Source organism: Topomyia yanbarensis, chromosome 3, assembly GCF_030247195.1.
Source record: "Topomyia yanbarensis strain Yona2022 chromosome 3, ASM3024719v1, whole genome shotgun sequence".
Classification (NCBI taxonomy): domain Eukaryota; kingdom Metazoa; phylum Arthropoda; class Insecta; order Diptera; family Culicidae; genus Topomyia; species Topomyia yanbarensis.
Window position 1 is genome coordinate 201,003,714 of NC_080672.1, and position 19,150 is coordinate 201,022,863.

Genomic DNA, 19,150 nt, shown 5'->3' on the forward strand with positions numbered 1-19,150 from the left:
TAGCATCAAATCTGCCGTAGCAGTAGCGAGGCAATGCCGTTGCTGGAGAGTACTGAAAACGCTGAAAAGAGCACGATGACCACGGAGATAGTGAAGTAAAGCCTATGAGACGCCGAAGGTTGACGTGTATTCCCATTCTGTGAAAAGAGGAAGGTTGGCAAAAGATAGTGAAACAGCAGACAAATTGAGAGTAGCTGGCAAATCGTAGAAACCGTAGAAGAGAGGATGAAAAACAATAAGAAATGGATAAAAAGAAGAAAGAAGACCATCGGCCGCACCAGGAGAGGTGTATGAGAGACGCTTTAGTCGTCAAAGCAAACGACGGCGTGACGTACGCTGCGATCCTCAAAAAGGGTGAGAGAGGGTCCCAAGCTGAAGGAGCTGGAGGACAATGTAGTAAGAGGCCATACACTAATTACGTAACGGCATATGGGGGGAGGGGGAGTTTCAAAATATCTAACAAATTATTATTTGAGGGGGAGAGAGGGTTTGTTCTTTCTTACGTAATATCATAAAAAAGTATGAAAATGAAATCAATAAGAAAAAATATTCTTTACACAAGAATTATTTATTATTTGTGCCATGAACATTTTCTATATCAAACAAAATTAGCACATATTGTACATCATGGCCAAGGTAGGGTGGACCTGGAATTGAACTGTTTTGCAACAGCAGGATATGATTGTTAAATTAATTATGTAATTTTGTTTATTGTTGCCATCGTGAGGAGCGTCTTAATTGTCGATGGTGTTAGAGCAGTTACATCAATTTCTTGACGCTTGGTGGCATATTGTTCTGTTCGGGAACTGGGGTCACAGTATGCCTTACAAGTTAAGAAGTGCTGACACTCTTCGTGTTGATGGTCCAATATCCTTCTATTCATACTTTTTGTTCAAACCGCAAGGTATTCGGAAAAGGTTCTGTCATGCGATTGTGACAGATCTTGTGGCTAGAATATTTCCATAGTGTGAACTGTATTTTACTTCAAGAAAATTCGAAGATGTCGGAGCTATGCGTACGATAATCGTCACAGTTGTAGCTCAGACTAAATTCATGCCAGAACAGGTTATAAATTCTGTTGAGCTCTGCATCACAAGAAAATAGATTCAAAGGAAGTGGAATATAGCGAAGCAGCTTATATGGACTAGATTGGCTTTTCTAAATATTACCCAAAAGTTGTTCTACTAAGATGCAAATAAAATTACTACAGATGAATGTAGCTAAATTTTGCCATGAATTTTCTTGAAATAATTCTATAAGTATCGTTTTCGCTATCTTATTTAATGAATTAACAATATGATTTTTTAATTACGAAAATCAGATCTTATGTAGGGGGGAGGGGGAGTTCGTCAAAATCTTACGAATTCTTATCTGGGGGGAGGGGGTGGTTGGAATGTTAAAAAAATGCCTTACGTAATTAGTGTACGGTCCCTAAGAACCAGGCGTACTCAGAAAGGCGAGATTCTGTTTGAGCTGAAGAAGAATCAATTAATCAAGAGCTCGACCTATCTGGCACTTGTGGCAGAAGCGGTGGAAGGAGAAGCAAATGTGAGAGCTTTAGTTCAAGAAGCGGTAGTCGAATGCAGAAATCTGGACGAGATCACAACGGAAGACGAAGTAAGAAGAGCGCTACTACAACAATGTAACGTGACAAATAGCAGATGCCAATCAGGTTGAGGAAGGCATATAGTGGCACACAGACAGCAGCGATACACTTACCGCCTGCTACAAGCAACCAGCTTATGTCGACCGGTAAGATCAAAGTCGGATGGTCGGTATACTCATTACAATTGATACCTAGAGCCACTAATCAAACGGAAAGGTGTTTCAGGTGTGTTTCAACCATCAGACGAGAAATACATCTGATCTGTACAGAAAATTTGGGGAGAAGGGACACATTGCTAGTGACTGCACAAAGCAACCGAAGTGCTTGCTCTGCATGAATGATGCTTCTTATGTCCAGAGCACAAAAAGGCGAAGGCAAGCCAATGATGATTGGGATAGCTCAGCTTAACCTCAGTCATTGCGAAATAGCACAGCAACTGTTGTGTCAGTCAACAACAGAAACGAAAGGCGACGTTGCAATTATTTCAGAGGTGTATCGTGTTCCTCCCGAGAACGGTAACTGGGTGGTGGATAGTGTAGAGATGGCTGCAATTCAAGTAATAGGTGGTTTCCCTGTCCAAGAGATGATGGATAACACACACGAAGGCTTTGTGATCGTCAGGATCATCGGTGTATTCGTCTGTAGCTGCTATGCTCCTCCGAGATGGACACTAGAACAGTACAATCAGATACTGGACGCACTAACCGACTCGTTAGTATACTTTGACGCTTGGGCCGTGGAGTGGGGTAGCAGGCTGACCAACGCAAGAGGTTTCAGCATGTTGGAAGCCCTGGCGGTCAAGAATCCAACGAGTGTATTGGTAGAACGAAAGGCTCAGCATCCTTAGTCATGCCGTTGATGTAAACAGTGGATAATCTGGTGACAATCGAATCTCCAACGACGAGCTCCTTATAGTGACAAATGGGGTGAATGCGAAGAAAGCGCCCGTTACAAAAACGGTATCCCCAACGTGGCACTGAAGACCGCGATGCTGGCGTTTCCGGACAAGTTCAGGATAGTCCTACAGAAATGCCTGGACGATGGCTACTTCGCGGATAGATGGAAGATCCAGAAGCTAGTGTTACTGAAAAACCAGGGATTCAGCATCGTATCAGCCTACATGCCTACACAAGGAGATACAGCATCGTATCAGCCAACATGCCTGCTGGATGTCTTGGTAAACTTCTGGAAAGGGTCATCCTCAACAGGCTGACGACTTACGCTGAAAGTGAGAATGGACTATAGCAGAGGCAGTTCGGATTCTGGAAAGGGATATCAACGGTGGACGCCATCGACACAGTCATCGTGAGCGCGGAGAAAGCACCGAAGCAAACGAGAAGGGGAAAACGCTATTGTTCCGTGTTAACGATCGACGTGAAGAACGCGTTCAGAAGTGTCAGCTGGGTGGCTATCGCCGTAACGCTGCACAGCATGCGGGTTCCGGACTATCTGTTCAAGGTTCTGAAAAGTTACTTTCAGAACCAAGTATTGCTCTAAGAAAAACGAACATGGGCCAGAGGTCGATTAGGACCACGGTGATACTCCTCAGGGCACTTGGCCCACGCTCTGGAATATAATGTACAATGGAATGTTAACACTGGAACTACCCAGGTGAATTTAGATAGTCGGCTTTGCATATGACGTTGGCCTGACAATAACCGTCGAGACCCTGGAGGAGGTGGAGGTGTTGACGGTAGAGACAATAGGCGTCCTGGAAATCTGGATGGTTGATGTCAAGTTGCAAGTGACTCACCACAAGACGGAGGTAGTGCTGCCGGAAAAAATCAAGGTGTCGTGATCAGCGTCGGCGGACACTCAATACCATCGATGCGCACTAAATCACCTAGGTGTGGTAATCGACGATCGGTTCAACTAAAGCATCCATGTTTACTATGTATGCGAGAAGGCAACGAGAACAACTAACGTACTGGCAGGGATCATGCCATTCGTCGGAGCAAGACGGCTCCAGGCAAACCGGTCTAGGCTGCTGCACTGAACTCAAAGCGAAACCGGACGACGTTGACAAGCACAAGCGGCACCTACTGACTGGCCCGTTGAGTACGCAAGGTCCACCGCCGGGACTATACCCAGTAGATCAGGAAGAAGCGGGGAAATGCTAAATGGGTCACGGAAACGAAAATTGGTATCGGGAGAAATCTACCGCCGGGGAATTCACTGTAGGGTGATTCACCACCGTGCGTGGACTATCCGACTGCATTAATCCAAGCAAGGTGGTGACATATTTTTTAATATTAAGAGCAATAGTACTCAAGGAAGAGCAATGAGTTGAAGGAAGAAAGTAACGAGAGAAATTCCGCCTCAGGGAATTTTCAGTCGGAGTAGAGTGAGTTCACTGCCGGGGACTACCCGAGTAGCTCGAAAAAAGACTGAGAGCTGCAAGTCACACAGAAACAGAAGTTAAATGGAATCAGCAGCTACGCTCACTGAGACAGGAGATAAATGGCGATGTAATAGATGAAGACGAAAAGCATGAGTCGAAAGTGAAATGGTTTACGGATCAAATGAGGCTCCGGAGCTGCGGAAAACTCGTGAGCAAATAAAGAGGTGTGACGAAAGCGTAGGGATTATTGACACTTTAGCCACGAACCATTACTTATTCATTTCGGATAGACTCAGCTCCATAGGGATTATTCGTTCGACGAAACATGGGAAGTATTTTCGGCATTTTCAAGGGGTAACTAGACGGTTAAATTGGACAGTCCCGAAGGTATCAGCGAAGCTTCGAGAGGTCGATTAGCGGGAGTACCTTAGGCCGCCATACTCGACCCAACACTGTGGAATATAATGTATAGCGGGGTGTTAACACTGGAACTGCTCGGAAGAGTTGAGATAAAGGGTATACGAAATCAAATGGCATTATTTTGAAATAGCTGAAACTAGTTTTCCATTAGGCATTTTATATTGGAATTCTGGGTGAAATTTTTTGAACGTGTATTGTTTAAATTGTGAAAGTTTCAGTATCAATTGAATGGCTGGCATCCAAAAGGGGCTAAAAACTTCCGCATTTCCTAATTAACATTGTTTTTATTGTTAAAATACAGGATTTTATTAGAAATTCATTTGTTTATGTTGTCTAGCAAAATGCATTATATGAACTACCTTTCAATTCACGAGCATTTTCGAAGGGTTAATCCCGGGGGTACCTTGGGTCCAAAAGAGGGTAAACCCCAATTCACACGTCCTTTCTTGATCTTTCGTTTTAGAGCTATGGTGTTCGGCAAAGTTGTTGCATGGCTTCTAGCGCTTTATTTGATCATTTCATATTAGATCGGAATTCAGTCGCTACGACGGTGCTGTAATCAACTTTTTAATGGAACGAGATGGAAAGATGGTGTCTCCAGCAAAGTTTTATGTCAGGTTTATAAGCATATCTTTCGAAGATACTCACTTTGTAGGTCCTACAAGTTTCGAAATATGACGCATTTTTGGAAACATAATCTATAAGTAAATTTTTCAATCAAAGCATGCTGTATCTCGAAACATACAGGACCTACAAAATTTGCATATTCAGAAGATATATTGAAAATGATAGAACCTACAACCTACAATTTTCTCGAAGACACCACATTTCTATATAGCCCTTGCGACTGAATTCCGAACTAGTATGATTCAACCAAATAAAGCATTAGGTGCCATACACCAACTTTTCCGAAGACACCTTAACTACATAACGGAAGATAATAATTGATTCCACGTTTTTATTTAATTTTCCGACCACAATGTACCGTTTTTCTCTTGATCCCTTATTGCTCGGTCAACTTTCAATGTAGCGACATGACACTTTCACTGAAATTTTCGAAAAATTACGTTTAACAATATACATTCGCGCAAGAAACATATATTGGATAGAAAAAAGCCATACATAGCAATTATGGCACTCACCTTCAGGAACGACTATTTTGGCTAAAACATCAACTCACAATGCAATCAAACTAAAAACAGTATTATATCGAGTTATGTAAGCTACAACATTACAAATCGATCGACTATTTTTTCATGAAACCTCGGAAAAAGAATGAGAAAACTCGAATTTCCATAAAACATTCCATAGTCCCTTTTGGACGCCAGCTAGTACTGGGGTAACCTACATGGTTAACTTTGACTGCTAATAGCAAAAAATATAAAAATTTAAATTTTCAAATTTCTCAAATGACACTCCGCATAAATTACTTAGAACTATTGAAAATACAAAAAAGTCAATTTTGGAAAAATAATTGTAATTGTAAATAAGAAAAATAATTGTAAATAAGTAATTGGGTATCTCCTCCTCTATACTGAAGTATGGCGTTTCCAGCTTGGGCTGCTGCGCTGAGCTTAAAGAGGAAACAAACAAAGCTAACGTGCACGTATCTTCTAATGGCTATTCGTGTCGCGGGCGTGTACAGAACGGTAAGATATCAAACTTTCAGTTTCCGGCATCGGGAATCAACGGTAAGGATTACAGGTTCGGACGGATGCATCATGTATTGGGACACCGGGAGGTCTTTCTCGAGCCGGCAGGGGTCCTCCAGACTATTCATCACCACTTTGTCCGGAGTGTGTGAATAGGCAAATGGCACCCGAATACGTGGATTTCGAAGTCCATAGATTCAAAGAACTTGTCCTTCGTGATAGTGCTTATTATTATCGAAGAGGTGTCTCACGACGAACATACTTGGAACGCTGTCATCAGAGTAGTGACGCCTATACTCTTCAGGCTGCATTGCAAGTGGCGAAGGGGTCATCAAAGTAGCACGGCTAGAAAACCGCCATGAAACAACAATTCGTGTTCGGGAGAAATTCCGTCTTCGGGAAACACTCCATCGGAGTAGATTAGACCGGTTGTGGGTCGTCGAGGCGCCGAATTACCGGATGCAACGCTCCACCTGGAATCGCCGGACTGATCTAGACACTATCGGGTAGCTCGTGAGCGGGCTAGATCTACCACTGGATCTGTATCGAGTAGATCGAAGCGAAGTTGGAAGCTCACTTACCCATTGGTACCCAGGAAAATTCCGTCACCGGAGAACTGGCAGTCGGAGTAGAGTAGTTTCATCGCTGAGAAATATTCGATACTGGAGTATTACTCATGGAATCAGCAGCTAAACGGCTCTCGACAACAGGAGCTAAATGACTCACAGAAACCGAAGCTAAACGGTTTGCGATATTTTCCGCAGGAGAATATCCGAGTGGAGTTCGGGGCGAAATGGCTCAAGTACGCAGAGGTTCTAAGAGGTGTAATGTATGGCGAGAATGACGAAATTGCGTTACGTTAACGTTAACTACGGAAATGTAATGTAGCTCCGTTGAATAAAAGCAGACGAAGAATCGCTTACTATTACTAAAATAAAAGATTTGTTTATTGAATAAAAATATACAATTTAGGCGCACTCACAAAAAACTGTACAATATAATTTGTACAGAAACATCGGACAATGTTCTTGAAAAGTGTAACAAATCAGTATTTTATCAGTTTAGAGAAAAAATAAATTTGAAACATAATGCTAATTAAAGATTTACCTTTTCTTAGTATTACAATTTTCTTAATAATACGCAATGTTCTGCAAAAATGCAATCCGATGTAAACTTTCTAAAATAAATAAAAGAAATTAAAATTAGTTGTAAAGAGACACCATCAAAAATTAATTGTAAGCTGGCTCTGGTACCACATACATATAAATCACCCGTATAAATATTTACATGGTGTCTTTGGAAAAGCTATGACCATTGAACTGTGATATGACCTGGCTGAAATTTTTTTCTATTGTTGAATAATAAAAGTATTTCTCGAAATAGGAATACCTTTGAAATATAAGGTGTCAAAATGTTTAGATGCATAATCCAGTTTTTTTTATTCATTTCGTTTATTTGATAGGCACAAATGCGTTAGCTTGGCGGTGCCAAATTCTTTTGTTTTTACATTTTGGATATCTTAAAACTAGGAGGTTACAATGCTGAAATATTTTTTTTACACAAGAAAAAAGGTTTACAGCTATCTTAAGACTAGAAATAAGATTCAATATACAAGAGAGGGCCAAAAGATGATTTTTTATGAAAAATTTTAAAGCAAGGGATTCAGTTTGATATACAAGAGAGGGAGTAATAGTATTTTACGAAAAAAATTTACAGTAATCTTAAAACTAACAATATAGTTCAGTACACAAAAGGTGGAACAAATATTTATGAGAAATTTCACAGATATCTTAAAACTAGGGATACAATTCAATTTACAAGATGGAGGACAAGAGTTTCAATAAAGAGCAAAAATTACAGCTATCTTAAAACTAGGAATACAGAATATAAATTTGATTTTTTAACGAAGACTTATGCTTGGTCAAGATATTCAAAGGGGGGCTTATTTCCACATCAGTGTAGCAGCAGATGTATCGAGGACAGGGGAGAGAAGGCGTGTATGGTGACAGGGAAAGAAGAGCAAAACTTGCAACTTTCGCGCAAATGGGAGATCAGCGAAACAAATTTGCGCCTCAGTCTAGTAAGTCGTCGAGTACTGGGTTGGCGGATGGTATTCTTCGGACCCGCGGGGAATCCTTCAAAAGTCATAGGTAGGTGAAGGTATCAGTGGGGTAACGGAGGTTGGCCTGAAGAAGATGAGATGGGGTTGCGGTTTGAGAGGGTATGATGGGGGAGATTTAATGGGTTTAATGGGAGAAGTGGGATATGTGGTAACCCCTCGCCGCACGCTCATAGCTGCGCCAAAAAGCTTATTTTAGACAAAAAATTAATTAGGATAAGGTTGACAATTTTCAGTGTGTTAGTATAACCTTTCTGTATAAAAAGGCAAATATAACATAAAAACAAAAAAAGAAGGCAAAAATAATCAAAATCAAAGTCCAACAAACCGGCCGTCGAAAGTGGCCAAAGCGAATTTTGTTAGTCATTAGCGAGTGCTAAATTCAGGTAATTTGGAACCCATTTCAATAAGTTTTGCATCACTGTGATATCACGGCGATCCAGTTTCTACACCATGTACACACGTACATGTGCAAGCATACATATATACATACATACATTCACAGACATTTTCCGACCTTGACGAAGTGAGTCGAATGGAATATGACACATCACCCTTCGGGCCAAATATTTAACTATTTTTAGAGTTATGACAAAACTTAAACACAAACAGGATTCAAAGAGTAAAATAATACTTAGTTAGAAGATGTTTGTTTAAATGAAATTGATTTAGAATTTCGTGAAGCATTTTGCAGGTTCACTTCGAATAACAAAAAAAAATCTGATCTGATATCTGATGTATGAACTCCTAAACCTTGAATTCACAAATAACGATACAATAACCAAGAAATACGAAGAAAGTTCCCCGAAGGTAATACATATCTAAAACTAAACAATCTGGCGAAAGTTTCATTGTCTTCCTAAATTTAGTGTGGAACTGATGTGTATTGTCAGTATTTCGTTACATTGTTCATATATCACCATTATCTTCAATCATATTTATAATATGTACGTAAGTTCATTACATTTATTTTCAATATATTAATTGCATTTTTATTCGTTCCATACTTTTCATTCATATTCACAGATTACAAACAGTTTCAAAAAACTGTGAACCTGTCAGACATGCCTGAAGCACCAACTAACTTGTGCTGTGTGGGTCTAAAACATGTTATAAGAATATCTATGCACAAAATGTTTATAGAAACTTCAATCTACATTTTGGAGACATGTTATCGAAAACCATCTATCTGCTGTTATAAAATAAACAATGATCCGCGTCGTCGGGTAACTGAAGACTGCATATCATAAAATTAAATTCATATTCCTTATCAATTCAGTTGCAAAATTTATTTTAGTTAACAGATTATTTGTAGTAAAGCAGAAGTAGCATTTCTAATAAAACACTGTTTAAATGCATTTTAGTTAGGAGGCTTTTTATATCACTACAAAATTTACATCATACATTTCTAATTCATAATAATAACCTTCCGGCGCCAGTCATGCTAGTGCCCCGAGTGCACCACGTTGAGAAACTCTAGCGAAATCATCTTTGAGCAACGGCGGCTGCTCGTTTAGTGTACCACTAATGGGACTTCCGGGAGGATAAAATAAAACTTGTAGTATTTTCTGTAAAAATTCAATTTATTCAAAATACATTTGTATAACTTGACCAATGTCAACTGGTCTGATTAGCGGGAAATGACTTCGAATAATTTAAAAGTCAACAGGAGCACGTGGGATTTCATTTCGTTTGCACATCAACCAAGCATGGGTAAAATAACGGCAACAGTGTAAAATTTTTAATCCGCTGCGGCGCAAGTATGATTTTTCTAAATATGATTTAATGTACGGCAAAATGTACATATCTCCGAAACGGTGCTTCGATTCTATATGATGTAAGCGGTGGAAATGTTCCTTATAAAATTCTCAACAAATGTATGTAAATAAAAAGTAGTACTTGCATACGAAATATAAGAGAAATTTGAAAATCAAAGCTTTGCCGGTACACCATTCGAACAAAACACCAAATTTCGCAACTTAAAAAATACTAAAATGTAGCTTAGACGATTCTCGAGTTTTGTATGTTTTCCTTTTTTCGAAATTTTTTACCGACGATTTTTAAAAAATCGGCGAAGCCCCGCACGCAATTCCATTAAGTTTCCCCTTAATGAGCTAAACTAAAAATAATTAACCTAATGTAACAGCAAACGGTGACGAAATTGTGATGAATTATAATTGAGGTCAAAGTGCTCGGCAAGCTCGTTGAAGCGACGAACCATCGCTAAAATCGGACTATTAGCAGCGTAGTTGGTGTTTCGCATTTCGATGTGTAGTAATGTCCGAGGGCGAAGAACACGGGTTGGGGCGTAGAGGTTGATTTGTCCAAGGAGATCGGGAACATCATACTCAGCCAACAGAAGCTTTGATATGAAAATGGCCTGCGAAGTATGTCTACGTTCTTGCAAAGTATGTAGTCCTAATAGTCTGCAACGGTTCTCATATGGTGGCAGGTTCAACGGATCATTCCAAGGCAATTAACGTAAAGCATATCGCATAAATTTGCGCTGGACAGCTTCAATCTTTTCACTCCACGTTGCATGATAAGGGCACCAGACGATAGTTGCAAATTCCAACTGCGAGCGCACCAGTGAGCAATATAATGCCTTGAAACACAGAGGAACCCGGAATTCGCTAGAAATTTTGAACATAAAACCTAGAAGTCGATTTGCTTTGTCGATGGACGCTGACAGGTGATTGATATAAGTTAGCCTTTCATCAAGAATAACACCTAGATCTTTTACGTGGTCAACGCATTGCAGCTGAGTTCCGGCAATGTTGTAGTTAAAATTAAGCATGTCTCTTGTACGATGAAAACTGATGACAAAACATTTCGTAACACAAAGGATCAACATGTTTCTTTGACACCAATTGTAAAATGTATCAATGAGACACTGTAACTCACGGCAATCGGCTTCATTCCTTATCACAAGAAATATCTTTAAGTCATCGGCAAAAAATAGTTTCCCTCCACGCATTAGAACAAAGACCGCATCATTCACGAATAATGAATGTAATAGTAATGGACCTAGTGTACTACCTTGGGGAACTCCGGAATTATTACAAAAAGATTCAGGCACGTTGTCACCAATTTGCACGACGCACTCGCGGTGAACAAGGTAGGATCGAAGCCAGTGGCAGAAACTCGAGGTACATCCTAGTTTATCAAGCTTTGCAAGCAGTATCTCATGGTTAACTGTGTCGAAAGCGGCCTTAAGATCTGTGTAGACCGTGTCCACCTGAAGTTTCCTGGATATGTTTTCAATGCAAAACGATGTGAAGCTAACTAAATTCGTCTCAAACGATCGACCAGGGAAGAATCCGTGCTGACAAGGGCTTATGTAATGTTTACTAGCAAAAAACAGCACCTCGTTGATAAGCGCTTCGAAGATTTTCAACTCAACTCTCAGCGAAGTGATTCCCCGGTAGTTCACGATGTTGCTTTTGTCATTTTTCTTGTGAACCGGAAACATAACTGAAAACTTCCAATCATCGGGAAATTTTTGCTGCTGAAGCGACACATTGAAAAGGTGCGTCAGTGGGATCGCTAAGATATCGGAACATTTTTTTCAGAACAGCAGACGGCATAGCACTTTGTCCTGGAGCATAAGACGATTTTGTTTTCCGTATTGCAGAGAGAACCGATTGTACTGAAATAGTGAATACATCCATATCCACTGCACCAATGGGAACATCACGGGTCGCGTTTTCGAGCTCGATGGCAGATGGCACATCAGTCGTGAAGACACTTGAAAGGCCGTTGTAGTTGCTACTTCGCCATTGTAGACCATCCTAGACGGAAGACCCGTTTCCTTTCTCTTCGTTTTAACAAAAGCCCAGAATTCCTTCGGATTTCGTCGTAAGTTTTGTTGGATGCGGTTCACATATCCTTTGTACAGCAATTTATTGTAACAGCGGTACTCGTTGCTGTCGAGTGCGAAAAAGCGCTTGAGAATAGGGCATCGACGATTTGTGTACGCACGTAGGGCTTTGGCACGGGTGCGTTTCAGATTCCGAAGCATGGCGTTAGACCATGGAGGCTTCTTGGGAGGTTGATATTCTGGCACGGATTTTTCAACAGAGTCCATGAGTAATCGGTTATAGAGATCGACTGCAGCATTTACATCAACTTGATCAAGTAATACACTCCAGTCAATCAGCGATAGGGTGCGACGTAGTGCTGCTAAATCAGTTTTACGAAAATTACGACGATTCACAGCTAAATCTTCTTCATATTGTGGTGAACTAATGATGGAAATGGATATTTCTAATGCGGGATGATAGTTATCCAAAGGAACGATAACACTGGAAGCTTCACTCACAGAACACTCCGGCAAAGCATTCTTACTGACGAACACAAGGTCAAGAAAACGGGATTGATGGTTGGAAATCGTGCTTACTTGATTTAGTCCGTCCGAGCATTCCCGTCCAGAAGTAAGCGGCTGGCAGAATTTGTTGTCGAGGATAACGGGTTGGTTATGTTAAATTCGCATCACTCGCCACTCCATATTCCGTTAACTAGCGAACTAGTAAAGATACAATTCAAATCGACACAAGATTCACAGATAAATATCCAACGGAAGATCACCTCGTACGCACCAACTGGTTTACTATCTTTAATAGCTGAAACCGATATAACTACATTTTCACTTTCTCACTGTTAGGCTCCAGCCAGAAATGTTCGCGTCCTATGCCTCAATTTGCCTTTTTGCGCTGTCACCACATGAATAGAATTGTTTTAATACATAGTTACTTTATTTGTTGGCTATTCATCGCCTTATAGTATTTCACACGGTTAACTGACACCTCGAATAGTTGTATAGTTTTATTTGTCGGTTAAGTCTTATAGTATTTCACACGACTGACTAACACCTCGAATAGTTGAATAGTTTTATTAGTCGGTTAAGTCTTATAGTATTCTACACGACTGACTGACACCTCGCGCGGTGCGCGGGTCACGAACTCCTAACCACTATGAACTGACTAAAGACTTTCGCACTCGCGCCTGTTGCGCGTGCGAACACTAATTACTACTTCTAACGACTGACTTCCGCACGCTAATTGACTTATTACGACTGACGCACGCGCACGCCTGCTATGCGTGCGAACACTAACTGACCCCTTATAATTTGACACAAAAGACTTTTATCATCTCGTCTGTGTAGACTTTACTCTGAGAGAGTCTCAGACCTAAACAAAACATTCTTTCCACGCTCGCGATAGTAAAGACCCCGGTGGATGAATCAGTAGTTTATTATGACTCATACTCGGAGGCCTTTACTTTCTACAACAGCGTCGCCGTCTGCTGCTAGCAGCAACAAACTGTGTTTAATTAAACAAAGTGTTTATTCGTTTCCGTAAGCATATGGCTTGGAAAGCGCGAGTGCATCAAAATATCAGCTTAGCTTAAGGTTGTAGCTGGTGGTGTAACCCAGGAAATTAGCTTCCATGGTGCACCACTTGGAGAAATTTGCCAGGGTTGATGCTGGCCGAAAACTATGGGCGCTGCACTATATATACTATCATTTTGTCAATTTCAATAGCAAACACAAATTATAATTTAATAATTTCAAATACTTCATGAAGTTTTGGGTTTCGATCACTGAATCATGCAATCTAGGATGTAAAAAACACAATAGTTCTTAAATAGCAACCCGATCAGAAGGGCATAACTGATTTATAACACCTGGAGTTATTTATTTCAAAAATATTTTGAAACAAAACCTGTTATAAATCCGGCTGGTTAGTTGTTAAAATAACATAAAATAAAACAAAAAACTGGCTAATGATAACAAAATTGTAACAAAATTTGATATGATTTTAACAAAGTTAAAACTAAATGAGATATATTTTTTTCTTCCAAAAGTGGAAACGTCCTCTGTAAAAGAACTGTGTTAGATATAACCATCTAATGACAGCGACCTAGTAACAAACGATCAATTCATAAAGTGATCGTTTCATAATAGATTATGTTATAATATTGATAGTATAGAAAACTGTCCGCAATCCGTTATCTGTATATAACTCCAGTTGTTATAAATATCAACCATAGTTATAATAGTATTATTATTTTGTTATGCTCTTCTGATCGGGAAATAAAACCAAGTCTGGAAATATTCACTGTTAATTTTCTTTGAATGGTATCACTGCTAGTATCGCTTTTTTCAAGAAAAAGCGTTGATTTCTTAGTTCTCTGTCGCGTTGGAAATTTGAGTAAAGTATAAACTTCAAATCGATTAAAAAAAAATCTTTTTTTTTTGGCTCAGTACAATATACATAACCTCTTTAGGAAAATTCAGTTTTCCCACCACGATGCATTGATTGAGGTATTTAGATATTTTATTAACAGAGCATTAACAATAATTCGTTTGTATGTCTATTTTATGGGCCAGTTTTTCGCTTTCCCGTTGATTTGGTTTTAGATTTCTAGCACTGATGTTGTCCTATGCTGATTTGAGCGATTCTCTGAGTCCTGCCACTATCCCATGTAGTATGTGTTATCAAAAACATCGCGAAGCATCAAGTTCTAAATGTTCTCAAGCGATATAATATCCGAAGAGAGTGATAAGAGTTATAAGAAATGTCTTATCACACTGTTAGGTAGATTAAAAGCGTTTTTTCTTTAGAAAATGAGGAAACATTAAGAAAAAACTCTGCTGACTCGTTCATAAAGTAAGAACCATTACCCACGGTTCTACTATACATTTTTTGGACTTATATCTTAATCGCTGACTTTCATCTGATATCGCGTCGAATGAATAATCTACATGAAAGGTACCAAAATCGATTTTATAACAGTAGGACGCCCGCCAGCACTTTGAACATTTTCGAACTCCGCAAATTTTACATCGAAAATGGAGGTCAGATATTGAAGTTCAGATTTTTTATTTTGTGTTGTTGGTTATGTGTGTTGTTGTCAACAGTCATAGTTAATATCAGGGTATATTGTTACTAGATATTCTCCACAATTCATGATTCGAAAAGCTCCAGAAAGATCATTATTCAAAATTTTAAAAAATACCTCGTTTTATAGCTACAACAATTTGAATAACGCAGTCATCTCACGTGGTAAAATGTTGCACGCAGCTGTCCATTCATTGCAATCGTTCGATAGAACGTTTGATCAGGTAATTACTCAGCGTTAAACTCATACGTAAATATCATTGTACTAATATAACCTATTCATTTACAGTTTCTGGGTTGGTTAAGCGAAGCAGAATCTTTGTGTGAAAATACTGAATCTGAAATTGATAGGAATCCTCATTGTTATAAGGTAAGCCATAATGAATTATTTTTACAAACATTTGACATTATGACCCAACATACATGTCGTTGGGATTTAGAATCGATTTGGTTCTAGCTTAGCAACGACGTGTTACTGAGCTTCGCACTTGCTTCCTTAATTGATTTGATAAAAGAATTTATTTTATTTTTGGTTTTTAAAATTTCTTTTACCCGGAGGGAAATCTAGTAGGTCATAAGCCGGAAGTACGACTTATGATGACTACGGTTTTCCTAGCGGGTTGTACCTTGGAAAGGAGAAAAAAGAAATAGATTATATGATAAAGGATACTTCTCTACCAACTCCTCTGTTGGTTTGATTGACGTCTTCTGGGCGCTGGTAGGGACCTCTTCAACTGCGAATCACTACAAAGGAAAAACGTGTCATCGGTTTCTACTTAGAAAGAAAAACGACTCAACCACTGCTATGGGAAAAAAGCGACTGAACGACTAATTTAATTTCATATTCTTAAAACTATATATACAAATTCCTAATCTAACTATTCACCTACTTACTTAGTTCTAGCTATTCACCCTTCTCGCTCACTCCTACCGTGATGTGTTTTTTATTCCCTTCCGCCGTCCATTCGGTACGGCCGGCAAATTATGTTCCTGCCTGTTTTAGGGTGGGTAAACAATTCAAATCCTAAACCCTTTGCGCTGGTAAACAAATCAATTCTATATCTTTCGGCGCGGGTAAAATTATCTATTTGGTATCGGTCTAGACCGGATACCTTTATGTTGGATTTTTTTTCCCATGCCCGTCGCTATATCACTTTATTATTTTTTTTACGGCCTTCGTGGCGGTACTTGCGCCTCGCCGGGATCGCCTACGTACACAATGCTGTGTTATTTTGGCAACCGTCTGAGAGTTTTATTACTATCGTCCCTTCTAGACGATAATTGCTTTCTTCGCATTTCCTCATGGTCCTTGCCAAGTATCTTACTATCATAAATTTCACCAGTTACCTGGAGTCTCGTCCCTGGTGGAAGCTTAGACCACCGTATGAATGGTGCAATTAATGCAGCTTGGGACACGAGCGTCGATGAGTAATTACGGCTATCATGAGGCCTTTTGTTATTATTGGGTAATTCGCCCACTCTCACTATAGTGCTTCCTTGAGCAATTTACTGGTTGATACATGAAGGCTTTCAGCCAACTTCAAACGTATGCATATATGTACCGTGAAGCGATCCTGAGCTCGACATTCCCGGTCCCGTAAATCTTCCTGAAGGTTTACTACTGTTTATGATCGAGCGACTGTCGCAGAATATAAAAATAGTTATACTTTTTTTTTCTTTGTCTAATTTGTTTGTTAATTATAATAATTATAACTCGTTATTATTGTTTACAATGAGCTTTCTGTAATATTTCTAGAAGTGGAAACAGATGATCCACTGTACTTCTGGTTTTACATTGTGGTGCCAGATATACAAACATGGCTGTATTCTACAGACTTTTGATAGTCTGATACAGACGCGGCTACACACCAAAAAAATCTGAATTTTATCGTTGACGTAATTGCAAACTTGACACTATTCAACAAACCGTAATTTACGAAATGACGGAATATTACCGTGTGCCGTTTAATTTTACATGAAACATATACTTTACATGCGCAATGACATAAAATTACACTTCCTACCATTCAGAACAAACGCTGTATGTGGAGTAAAATTACATGATTTACGAAATTAAACGTCATGTAAAATTAAAATCAAACGTAAAACTAAGTCATTTTTGATGCTCGTATATGTCAGGGTCAGGAGACGTAAATTTACACTATTTTTTCTAGGTGTGTAGACATCTACAGGATTTTACACTAGAATAACTATATTTGAATATTTGATTGCTTTAGTGTAAATCTACTTTTATAGCAATGTTCCAAGATATAAAGGCTTTACATAACCATCTAAAGACTTCTACATACATTTTAATTATTCTTCTATAGTCACCTAAACATGTGGAATCCCTGATTGTAGCACAAGTTTTTTTTCTTTTTTTTGACGTAGGACTACGTCTTTGTTTTCGATATGGGGGTGCACTCTGCAAATTCTACAAAAATGGTATGTAACGAAAAGTGGTCCAATTTTAAACGCATATAATTCAGCCATCTCACGGTAAATTTTCAAATTTTTTGTACAAATCGCCCCGAAATACTTCTAAGAATAGATTCCAATAGATAAACCCAAAGATTTTTGATATCATAGCATTAAAAAATTAAATAATATACAACCTTGTCAAAATATCACGCATTAACACACAGAAGATAGCGCTTCCCAAGCCCTGTACGACGGATTGGTGTACCTAGCGCGCAACGCTTCTATGAATGACGTCATCTTCGACTATTTAAAGAACGGACTTGGCCAGACACGCTCAGTTCACTGTTGAACGGCTGGCGAAGCAGATCACTGCGCTGTGTTTTTTACAGCCAGTGTAGCTGAGCTAGAAGTCCGTTACACTGCCTGTGGAGGGACGCTACCCTGTGTCGTCCAACAGGCGACCGCTCCAACTGCTTCCTAAATGCCGCTGTAATGTTGCCAGTAAATTTTTGGTTTAACTAGCACATGTATTTGCTATTTGCGCTTGAAATTAAGTGATGTAGTGGTAGTAATAAGCTTCCCATTTTGGTTTAAACGCAAGGATAGTCAAAAAAAAACAAAAAACAGGATTTGATTAATTAGTTTAGCTCATCTAAGCAATTTTATCAATTCTGTAATTTAAAAGGAATTTTACGGAACTTGGTGAATTTGGCCCCACTTGCAACTGGTATAATCAACCTGCACGAAGTGTTGCATAACGCAGGGCTGTTTTTTGGAACAAAATGTGTTATCATTCAGCCCTTCGCTATGCAAAATCACGATATTATGACAGATGGGCTAAGCGTGGCCGTTCCTTTCAATCGGGAAAGGCCGCGTGGAATTTTGGTGAAATGCGCTAATAGTGTCGTGGTGGTACCAGTTGTCTCTTTCGCTCTATCCATCATCATCAGCGTTGACTCATTTTGCATTGTACGCTTGCGTTCAATGTTTTGGGCGAATGTGTTGGTAGGTAGGGGAACTGGCGGTAAAATGAACACGTTAAGCAAAGTCATTATTTTCTAACTAATAAGTGAATGAGATATTACAATCACCTTATGTTTCTCGTTAGACATGTTTTGTACATATCTCGTAAAAATACTTCGTCATAAACACATTTTTTCAAACATGATTCTTGATTTCTAAACATGTCCAAAAATGAGACATGTTTATAGCGAGTGGGTAAAATGAACATGTAGCGGTGGTAAAATCAATAGTTTCTGACCCTGGTTCTGAGTATGCAATGGGCAGCGTTGGAAAGCATTTTCCGATCAACGCTAATATCCCAACAAATCATGAGCTTTGCATACACACAGGGCATTTTGCAGGCAAAAAAAATTGTCACGGAAGAATTGAATTTTCATGACGTAATATTAACCATTTTACAATCCTGTGGCATCGAAACACATCTACAAACTTGGGGTTATCCATGGGTGTTTGAACTTTTAGGATCTGTTTGAGAGCAACTAGAAAGCTTGTTCTATACATGAGATGTGATTATATTGTCTAAAATTTGATTTTTCTTCACCGGTCCGGGTGTTTTTTTTCCACACACTAAGTACTAAGAAAATAAATATTTTACATTAAGTAGTATAGTCCTACGTCTACAGTTCGTGCAACCCCATAGGGCTGCCCCTTGTAGTTTTTAACTCG

General features: G+C 39.3%; 1 protein-coding gene across 3 annotated transcripts in view; it reads left to right on the forward strand.

Moving 5' to 3' along the window:
- The window catches only part of LOC131689751 (dystrophin, isoforms A/C/F/G/H), a 1,859,985-nt gene that overhangs the window by 1,008,955 nt on the left and 831,880 nt on the right, over window positions 1–19,150 (forward strand). For all 3 annotated transcript variants that reach the window (XM_058975046.1, XM_058975047.1, XM_058975048.1), the window contains 2 exons: window positions 15,171–15,264; window positions 15,330–15,410. In XM_058975046.1, the coding sequence (XP_058831029.1) occupies window positions 15,171–15,264; window positions 15,330–15,410 (175 nt within the window). The remainder of the gene's footprint in view (window positions 1–15,170; window positions 15,265–15,329; window positions 15,411–19,150) is intronic.